The sequence below is a fragment of the Poecilia formosa genome, unplaced genomic scaffold (genome assembly GCF_000485575.1).
Source record: "Poecilia formosa unplaced genomic scaffold, Poecilia_formosa-5.1.2 Scaffold639, whole genome shotgun sequence".
NCBI lineage: Eukaryota > Metazoa > Chordata > Actinopteri > Cyprinodontiformes > Poeciliidae > Poecilia > Poecilia formosa.
The window spans coordinates 183,999-194,834 of NW_006800578.1; the positions used below are offsets into that span (position 1 = coordinate 183,999).

At 41.8% G+C, this 10,836-nt stretch overlaps 1 protein-coding gene across 1 annotated transcript in view; it reads right to left on the minus strand.

The window, feature by feature from the left end:
- The window catches only part of rnf40 (ring finger protein 40), a gene marked incomplete at its 5' end in the record, with an annotated part of 13,647 nt that extends 2,942 nt beyond the window's left edge, over positions 1-10,705 (minus strand). Inside the window, 8 exons of the mRNA XM_007541896.1 lie at positions 252-392; positions 554-679; positions 1,409-1,621; positions 6,645-6,794; positions 8,891-9,008; positions 9,123-9,394; positions 9,482-9,603; positions 10,525-10,705. Coding sequence (XP_007541958.1) covers positions 252-392; positions 554-679; positions 1,409-1,621; positions 6,645-6,794; positions 8,891-9,008; positions 9,123-9,394; positions 9,482-9,603; positions 10,525-10,705 — 1,323 coding nt within the window. The remainder of the gene's footprint in view (positions 1-251; positions 393-553; positions 680-1,408; positions 1,622-6,644; positions 6,795-8,890; positions 9,009-9,122; positions 9,395-9,481; positions 9,604-10,524) is intronic.
- Between the last annotated feature and the right edge of the window lie 131 nt (positions 10,706-10,836).

The window sequence follows — 10,836 nt, forward strand, 5'->3', positions numbered from 1 at the left end:
GCCACATTGGTGGCCGATCGATCGGCACACCTCTACTTATCAATATATTTGATCTATGTTTGATTTTGATGGCATTTAAAAATGTAATGTTTGTGTCAGTTTGTTAATCGGTCCCTGTAAGCTGAGTGAAATTCAGACATTTAAACTAAATTGGATCAGTAGTTATCGATACGGACTGATTTGAAACGTTTTGTCGGCCATGTTGCCCAGGGCAGCCTCATTCTGCGGCGCCAGGTGGAAGCGTCTCGTACCTGTGCCCGTTTCAGGTTGCTGCTCTCCCTCTCACGGGCGGTGCGGTTCTCCGCCACAGAGACCTGGATCTCCTTCAGCTTGGCCTGCGTGTGTTCCAGCTGCACCTTCAGGTCCTCCGCCAGCTGCGCAGCCTCCACCGCCTGCTGCGCCAAGGAAGCAATAAAACAAAAGCTAATGGTCAAATTCCTGGCTGCTAATGTGGCACACAGCGCCCCGCTGAAGGGATCCATCCTGTTTACTGCAGGTTTTATAATTTCCACATTAAAAGTTATTCAGTGGTGATTTCATGTTGTGTTCTCGCCTTCCTCTTGTTGAGCTCCAGGGCCTGAGTCCGGACCGCCAGCTCCTTCTCCAGGGCAGCCAGAGTCGTCTGCAGGACTCCCTCCTTCTCCTCCAGCTTCTGCACCACCAGCAGCTGGGCATCCACCTGCAGCAAGCAGCTCCAGACATTAGACACGTCCGGCTGCATCTACAGCCGTAAAACGCAGTTATATGGAGACACAGGAGTGCCAAATCACAACAAATGAAAAAAAAAAATGAAATTATTATTTAAATGCGTCATTAATTTATTAAAACTTAAAATAATTTATTAAAACTTAAAATAATGTATTAAATATAGAATTAATTATATGTAAAAATATAAAATTTGTGAAGGTTTTTGATATGGGAAACCAGGGCCATTTCCCAGGGCGGCATTAATGGGGCGATATAAAAGAATAAATTTATTTAATCTGTACATACAGGAATAATTTTTAAATATAGCATTAATTATATCTACCAATATGTAATTAGTGAGTTTTTGATTTGAAACATGGCAGTTTCCCAGGGCGGCATGAAATGTGAAAATATGAAGATAATAATGAAAACGGGAAATAAATGCATATTAAATATAGAATTAATTATATGTACTAATGCAAACTGTGATGGGTTTGATATGGAAAATATAAAAATGTCTCCCAGTTTCCTAAATTCAAATTCGAACATACTTTATTGATCCCAAAGGAAATTAAACGTGATTGTATCTCATACTAATTCAAGACTGTTCAGAGTTGAAAGCCAGTCCCACCACCAAACAAAAATCGAATGAATTTAAAACGTACTGAATTGACCTGAACCGTCATTTCTCCGTGCTGTCAGACTGTTTTCACCTCCTCACCTGCGTCTTGAAGGTGAGGACCTGGTCCGCCAGCTCCTCCTTCTCCTCCTTCAGCAGCTTGTAGATCTGGTTGGATTTGATGCGTTCGCTCATCAGCTTGAAGTTGGCGTCGTCTTTCTCGCGTAGCTGCTGCAGCAGCCTGCTGTTCTGCTCCTGCATGTCTTCGAAGGCCTGGCCCGTTACGTCCATCTCGCTCAGCAGCGCCTCCTCCTCCTCAAGAGAAACACAGCAGATGGTGTTGACCGGGAACAATGGGAAGGCTGTGAACGCTCATCTGGAAACCAGTTCACACACATTCAGGTTTTATTCAGATCCTCTAATTTTATTGAAGCCAGTTCATTTACCAGTTTAGTCCCTCGAGGACAAAACCTCTGATAGTGAGGCAGGAGGATTTTATTATTGTAGACCGGAAAACAAGCCTCCGGCCACCAGGTGGCAGCAGTGAGCAAAATGATCAACAGGCTCAGTGATTATTAGAAGAAGCCTACAGTCATAACACACTTTATTCTGACAATAACTATTCTCGTACTGTCACAACCTTCTCGTAACTTCACGACTTTATTCTCGTAACTTCACGACTTTATTCTCGTAACTTCACGACTTTCTTCTCGTAGCGTCATGACTTTATCCTCATTTTATGACGGGGACGTAAACATTTACAATCTCTGGGGGAACAAGGCTGCTCCAGTGTGACATGACCCATTTATAATTAATTTCCTTCATTGTTTCCAGGGATGAGGTAAAAGTGGTATTATGGGATGACCTGGATCCTCCCTGAATGGAGAAAACAAATGCTACCTCTTAAAAAGGTACAACAGAAAAGTGATTCTGCGTTAAATAAATGTTTCTGTATAATAAAGTTTCTTAAACATGTGTATCTTATTACTTTTAAAGCTAAACCCAGTAAAAGCTTCATGTTCGGAGAACACACGCTTTCCTCATCCTGCAGCTCAGCTTCCCATAAACACAACACATGGGCATGTTTTAGATTTAATGCCTCCAGTGTTCTGTGAATTCGGACTCGGCCGGGCCGGCGCTAACGTGTGTTCTGGGTGATACCGTCACGTTAAACACATGTGTGAACTCCCTCTGCAAACAGATGAAACCTGAGCTCCAACAAGCCAGCAGCCTTTAGATTTACGCTTCTAAAAGCCTCTGCAAAACTTAAACGTTCAATTAAGCTTCATTTTCACAGAGTATGTAAAATGTTAATCTTTCTGCAACGAAACCTTTAAAAGAAAATGTTTTAGTTTGGGGTGATGCCACCATGGCTTCCTATAAAAGGCAGGAAAATAAACAGATTGTTTTTGACAGAAAACAGACTGAGAACCGCCGTGTCGGTTCTGTTGGACCTCAGAAGAACAGGAACTTCTGGGTAACGTCTCACCAGAACGGACAGAAGTCACATCTGGGTTCATCAGGGTCCAAAACTCCTAATTAATATCTAGATGTTCCCAACACCTCAGGTAATAATTAGCATTAGCTATGAAAAATGACTGACCCTTTGCACATGACGTCCAGAGCTCCGCCATGACGGTCGGACCAAGGCGCTCCTTTAAAACCCGTCTAACCCAGTCTGGCAGTCCAACACCTTTAGTTCAGTTGATTTTGCTTTAAAATGTTCACAGGATGCTGCGCGGTCGGCAAACAGACCAGGATACAAACCAAGCCTGCCATTTTATTTTATAACCTTAATGAGGAAAGATGGCGGCGGCGGACAGCAGCTGTCAGTCATACCGACTGTCGGCCCTCAGCGTCACCCTACTTCATAAGGAAGTGTGATCAGAAAGATCACGTTACAGACAAGGTGCGTGTGTAATTATTGGTAACCATGGAGACGATGCCACACCGTCATGTAGCCTAGCATGAATGAGAAACGTGGTTAGCATCTTGTCTTTTGTACGTATTTTGCTTCAGGAAACGGCGTGTAAGACCAAGTGAAGTAAGCCAGGGAGTATTTATCGTCCATAATGTTCGTTATTGAGACAGACTCAGTCTGTTTCAGACGAACAGAAACAAATCTGAAGTTTTCATCTCAGGACCTAAAGAGGAACGCTCTGCAGTCAGCACACAGCTTCAGTTATTACAGCTGGAAACCAGCAGACCTGAACCTTCAGAGACACATAAAGACGGCTACAAAGTCGGCCTTCTATCACCTGAGGAACATTTCAGACCCAGAAAAACTCATCTGTTTCTCTTTAGTCACACTGGATATAATAAACTGGAACAAGTTTCCTGAAAACTGCAAAAAGTTCCTTTAAAACAAGGCTAAAATCCCAGCTGTTTGCTGCTGATTTATAATCACTGGAACATTGATCAATATATTTGATGAGTATTTGTTGGTGATTTCGATGATGCCATTTGAAAAGAAGTTACATGTATCGCTTGTTTCGTAATTGGTTTCCGTTCTGTTTTTATGGCATTAAACACTTTGAACTGCCTTATTGCTGAAATGTGCAATACAAATAAACTTTATTTCATGTTGTTAAGAGTTTAAAGCCATTTATTTCTTTTACCCAAAACAAACAAAAACAAATTATCCAGCAGCTGTGTCTGATTATAAAATGATGTTTAAAGAGATTTAATTCGTTTTCTACCCAGAGATCCTCAGATATGAACTTCATTCTGAGAGTTTCAGGACAGATTAGGATTAAAAAGTTAATCTAACGTCTGGATAGACGTCAGTGTCGGGTCTGGAAAACTAACTGGACTTCCTTCCTCCACTTTTAAACTCTCATCCTGGAATGTTTACCATAACTTGGCAGATTGAATTAAAGATTCAGCACATTAAGGCATTATTAATGGAACACAGAGCTTTTCAGTGACTCAAGAGTCATTTTAGAGGAACACGAGACACAAGAAAAAGTCCATAAAACAGGTCAGATGAACCCATAAGTGGCTTTTCTTTTGGCTTCCTGCATGTTTGATTGTTTCGAAGTTCCTACGACACCTAACAGTGTGTCATCGGGCCGGGCCGGGCCGGTTCTCCATTCCTTTAATTACGTTCTGGACCACCTCCCAAGCATGAAGAGCTGCAGACAAATCACTTCTCAGCATCTGCTGCAGCTTTATCTAAGAGTTAAAATCACACACACACCCACACACACGCATGGCAGCAGAAAGTGTGAGTCAAATTAACTAATCAGCCTCTGGGATTGATAACAATAAGGTCAACAGCTGGGCAATAGCAGCGTGTTGGGCGGATCCGCTACGCCAACACGATGAGGTTACGTCAAACATTTAACCTGGGACTCATTACTGCTTCATGCATTCTTGCGCCTGATAATCTAGGATTATAAAACTTAAGAGAATGAGGTCACCTGAGGCTTTATGAGGTTGGCTCACGTTTTTACTACTAATGAAAAAGAAAAGACCCTCCTGTCACTCTCAGGTGTCTTCAGATTCACATTCAAAGGGAAAATTAAAGTTGTTCGAACTCATGCTATTCATTTTATTGAAAGAGTTTTAGATAGTGATCCGTAGGAAGAAGCATCGCCTGTAGCAGTCAGTGTTACAGCGACTCTTGAGAAGCTTCTGACTGAAGACACAGTCAGGGTTGTCTGCGATTTTCTCCATCATCTCCTGTGATTCCTGAACCAGAGCCAGAACCAGAACCAGAACCAGAACCAGCCGTCTTTATGGGCTTGTTCCAGTCTTTTTAAGTTGTTCTGGACCCCCTGATTCTCTCCTGTCGCTGACTGAAGCGAAGGATTCAAATTCTCAGAAACATTACTGCAACTTTCCTAAAGTGATTCTGAGAGGAAGTTCAAAGCGTCACCATGAGGTCCAGATCAGGGGTATCAGACACAGAAAAGAAACACATTCTGCAGCCTGAAATGTCATCAAGACGTAACAGAACAAACATGCTAATGCTGGTTAGCCTAGCGCCTCGAGAAACTGTGCTGCATGAAACATCCGTCAGCTGGATCAAAGCCTGAGTTTATTGAAGGCTGTAGCTGAATGAGGTGTGATGAAGACAAATCTGTGTTAAACTCGAGGCCTGCAGTCCAAATCCGGCCCACCAGAAGTTTTTATGTGGCCGTCTATAGAGAACGAACAGTTTTATGGAAAATCCACTCTTTCAGCTTCCCATCATGTTATAATTGTATTCCCTCATCAAGAACATGGATGAAAGAATCAAAGCTGTTTGAGAAATCCTTTAATCTCCATGGCAACCAGTCAGCTGTAAAACGCCTGGGTGGACCTAGCTCCGCCTCCCAGGCTCAGCTCCTTCAGACTAGCCAGCAGCAATTAGCAAACAGCTGCTGAGCTCATTATAGGAGCTGCTGCTCAGAGCGACGCTGGTAGAAACATTAAAGGGTTAATAGAGGAGCCATGTTGGGATGACTTCCTGGAGGCGGAGCTTCAGAGAGAGCAGGATTTTTAAAGAGACAGATGCCCAATTTCAAGGAGCTACAAAGTTAAATTTCTTTTAAGCCATATTTGATACATACAGGATTTTTATAACTGAAGGTAACATAGTTACTTGATTGTGCTGTAAAATCCCTGCCAGGTGTATTTATTTACATATAATACTCTAATATGAAAGTTTTGTTCTTAAATATTATTTTCTTAATCAAATCACAATAGTTTCATCTGAATTCTGCCAAATTAGACCAAGGTGAAAACATGCTCATATTATTTCTTTTTGAATGCAGAGACAGCTATTTATTGATATTTTAACAGATTGCTCATGGATTTTATTTATACTTTCTTCCATAACCGGCCCTTTAAAGACATTCTTGACCTTAATGTTGTCCAAAAACACTGAGACAGAAAATATTAAGAAAATCCAGTAAATCCTGATCAGGGAATCCCCTGTTTGTGATTATTATTATTTGTTTTACACAAAACTCCAAACTAAAGCAAAATTAGAAGCAAAACCAGAAGCACCAGTTGTTTAAAATGTCCTGCAGAATAAGGAGGACCCCGACTTTCACCAGCATCAACGATTCAAAACAAACCCGTGGGTTCAGATTAACACGCCAAGCTGGCCGGGCGTGTCGCCTTGTTTCGGTTCCTCCTCACACGGCTAACATTAGCAAAGCTTATTTTTCAGGCAAATGCAACACCAACGCCTCTGGTTTCACTCATCTAACAGCAGTGCGTTAAATATTCATCTTAGCTCCGTCACAAAAACTCAAACATGACGTTTAAGAGCAAACGAGGGCCAACAAGTTCAGAGAGTTCAGGTTTCATTAGCGCTGTTAGCATTCAGCTAAGGAGCCACACAAACCTGCTTGGTGGCTGCCAGTTTCTTCTGCAGATGCTCGATGGTTTCCTCTGCAACGCGGATCTTCCTCAGGGCGTCTTCATCAGCCAGCTTCTTGCTCTCCTTCTTCTCCCTCTCCTCCAGCTCTCGAACTCGCATCCTCAGGTCTTCCACCTGGACGGAGAAATTAAAATGAGTTTCCTTCAGTTCCAGCAAATTACAGCTGTGATAAGCTCCATTTATTCATTCTCAGCTCCACATTTAGGCTCAACACTGCAAAAAACTCAAAACAGACAAAATATTTTTGGTCTAGTTTTGGGTGTAAATAACTTTGTAACTTACTAACTTACAAATAACTTTTCAGCAAGAAACAGGAGTTTAAGTCAATAATTTCTTAATATTGATGAAATATTAATATTTCCACTGGCAGATTATTTCACTTATAACGTGGGGAAAATGTCTTGATAAAAATTAGATGATCATCTGCCAGTGGAACCAGAACTGGGTTGCTAGGTAACGGTCTGGGCTTGGCTGGAGTTGCTAGGTAACGGTCTGGGCTTGGCTGGGGTTGCTAGGTAACGGCGCCAATTAAACCAGCACTTTATTTCAAGTGTACTAAGATATTTGCACTAGAACCTAGATAAAAATTCTTGGTAAGACTTTTTGCTTTTGCGGTGAAAGAAATGTTAGCTTCTGCGCTAGCGCTAATACATTTTCCACTGTGTGCATTAAAGGCATTTTGAAGTATCTTTGGTGTTTAAAATACTGAACAGAGCAGTGAAGAACGTTTTCATAAGTTGTAATATGGGAACAATGTGGCAGATTATTTCACTAAGACATTTTTCCCATTGTATAAGTAAAATAATCTGCCAGTCAAACTAGTAATTTTTCATCAATATTAAGGAATTATTGACTTAAACTTAAAAAAGTTACCTGTAAGTCAGTTTTGTCTTATTTAAAGTGTGAAAAGATATTTGCATATGAAACTAAACTGAGAAAGAATCATTAATTTATCTCCCTCTTGGCCTAAAATTAGATGAAATTGAGCTAAAAACGAGTCTATTTCCCTTGAAAGTGTCTCCAATATGGCTGAAAAATATTTGAAAATTGTAAAGATATTAATTCTCTCTTTATTATTACACCATGTCTGCAATACGCTCTGAGCTTCGGCATCTCAGCCCTTAAAGTTACACCTGAGGGGAGGAAAAAAGGGGCAGATGGTGAATGAATGACCCTGGAAACTTAATATCCACCCAGAAAAGTGTCCAAGCTGCCATTTCACACAGTGATAAAGACATTTGATGCATTGTGCAGCTCTAGTCTTAAACTGTAATATTGGCTAAAATTCTGGGGACATTTCTGATCAAAATGCTGCCAAACGGCTCTCAGACTTTATAGATGTACAGACGTTAAATTAATCTGACGCAGCTTCACAGTCTAGAAGAAATTATCTACATCTTCCAGCTCAGTGGTGCTAATATTCTGCTTAGCGCTTTAACTTCCCCTACATTAATTAAGTTCCCAAGCACTAATTTACTTGGTTGTTTGGTAAATTTTCAGTTGAATAAAGTTCCACATCTGTGATGAGGTTTTGATTACCGGCTGTTAAGAACTTTATTGTTTTGTTTTCTTGGACCAAAAAGCCAAACAGAGGACGGTAAATAAGTTACCGTAATTTCCAGACTATAGAGCGCAACTAAATATGAACCGCACGCCCTGAACTCTGAAAATAAAAAAATTAAACATAAATAAGCCAAACCTGTCTGTTAGCAGCAGCTGTCATTTTTTAGCTTTACCAAAAAGAGGAGAAATGAAGTAAATGTCACTTGTTTTTATTAGATAGATAGATAGATAGATAGATAGATAGATACTATATTTGTATTTTATTCAGTGTAATTGGTAACAGTTGAGTTATTTAGCCATTTTGTTAAAAAGTAGCGCCTTATAGTCTGGGTATTACGGTAGCAGCCCTGTTGGCGATAATGTTTAGCTGTATTGTCCCTGTAAACACAAATACATTTAAAAGATTTAAAACACTAAGTGTTCTTATTAAGAAACAACTTCTACACCAATCAGTGTTTTATGAACTGAAAAGAAAAAGATCTAATCGGTTTATTCAGATCTAAAGCTTTAATAAAAACTAAAAAGCTGAATATCTCCATCACTTCCTGCTGAGACGCATTAAAAACCTGCTGTCCTTGTGTCAAACATTTAAAGCGCGTCTTGAAAAGCAGCAGCTGGTTTAGCATTCGGCTTGTTTTGAAACCAACCTCTGCTTTTGACTTGCGCTCGGCGGCCATTAGCTGCACTTTGTCTCTCTGCTCCTTCGGAGCCGACTTGTACATGTCCAACAGCAGCTTCATCTCTTTCTGCGACTCCTGAGCTTTCCTGATGGAAACAGACGTGGAGGAGCTGGATTAAACTGACATGGAGGAATATATTTCATAATTAAAACTTTTCCATAAACCAGAAGGAATTATGGGAAAAACCCAGAAACTTTACTTGAGTTCGACTCGGAGCATCTTCAGCGTATCCGAGTCTTTCCTCTTCAGCTCGTCGCTGCGCTGCCTCTCTCTCTCTCTCTCCCTCTCCCGCTCTCGCTCGGCCTCTCTCTCTCTTTCTCTCTCTCTCTCCCTCGCCCGCTGTCTCTCCAGCTCCTTCCTCCTCTCCTCCTCTTCCTCCTGGTCGTCTTCTTCCTCCTTTTTAACGTCCATGCCGTCGCTCGTCGTCTCCTCCAGGATCAGAACGCCTGCGTCTCCGCTCTGCGAGCGCAGCTGCCCAGAAACCAGACAGACGGCGGGTTAACGGCGGCGCCGCGGCCCGGCAGCGTTCGCTTCAAGCACCTGATCGCTCCAATCTACCTTATTGATCTCCATCTGCGTCTCCCGCAGCTTCCTCTTGTAGCGCTGCACGTCGCCCTTCAGCTGCAGGTTGTGGTTCTGAAGGCTGCTGATCAGATGTCGCATCTCCCGGTTGATTGGTCCTGAGGAAGCAAAGGTTCAAAGGTCAAAGTGTGAATTTGCCGTTTGTGTTTTTATCTTACATGCAAAATTGTTATATTTTGACTCAGTTTTACCTTCATTACTGCTCTGACTGTGTTGTTCTTTCAGCTAGTGGCCTTTATTAGCAATTAATCGATTAACCGTTTCATAGCTAGGCTTCGTTCAGTCCTAAACCCTCAGTCTTCTTCTCCGTCGCCCCCTGCTGGCCCAGGAGGAGTTTCTTAGATAATCAAAGTAAGTTTAAAGGTTTTCCATCAAACTTGATCCACTGTTAGCCAGTTAAGATCAACAGGAACGGACGGAGGATTGAACTGAAACGGCTGCTTCTTCTGACAATAAATAAACTGAGTTTAGAGAAACATTTCACTGTGATGTCACACAGTGAAGATGTTTGTTGTGAGGTTATGGCACAACTTTCTGTTTTTTACGTCTTTTATTGTTCTTATGGCATCACTTCATTCAGGCCTGGACACTAAATCAATCACTTATATTGTGATAAACAGGTGATCAATATCAACAGATGAAACATCTGATAGAATATTCAATATTTGAAATATTCCAGGTTTGTGCTATCTACTAACTCTCTCCCTCTTTGGTTGCTTAGCAACCGGATGGGCAAGAAGCAGTTTCAAGTTCCCCGCTGCCCCCAACTGTGGTTGCCTAGCAACGGCCTGCTGAGTAACTGGAGCAGTTTCCAGTTCCCCCACTTTGCCTCAAAACGGCTAAAAAATAAAAACAAAATGGAGGAAAAACTGGACAAAACAGGAAATGACACGCCACCAGAAGTAGCTCAGATACTTAGAACAAAAAAAACCCTAATCAATAATTATTGGTATTGACTGATATGAGACCTAACTTCCCAGTGTTGTTCTAATAAATAGTGCTGTAGATCAGATGGGAACCTGCTTGCTCGTTGGCGGCCAGGTTCTGCTCGAACTCGATGCGCAGCATCTCGTACTCCTTGCGGACCTGCGCCAGCGTGTCCTCCAGCTGGATGACTTCGGTCCGCAGCTTCTTCTGCAGGGAAAGCTCGTCGCTCTGACACAGACAGGAAGCCAAAGTCACCACAAACGCCCAGAAAGACTCATCAGATTAATGGCTCCGCAGCGCTGTCATTAACCGCTATTCCATGACTAACTTTGAAGATAAATATTCTCACAGTTGAGACTCTTGCAGGAACTGTGTTGTTTTTGTAGCAGAAAGCAGGTGATAAT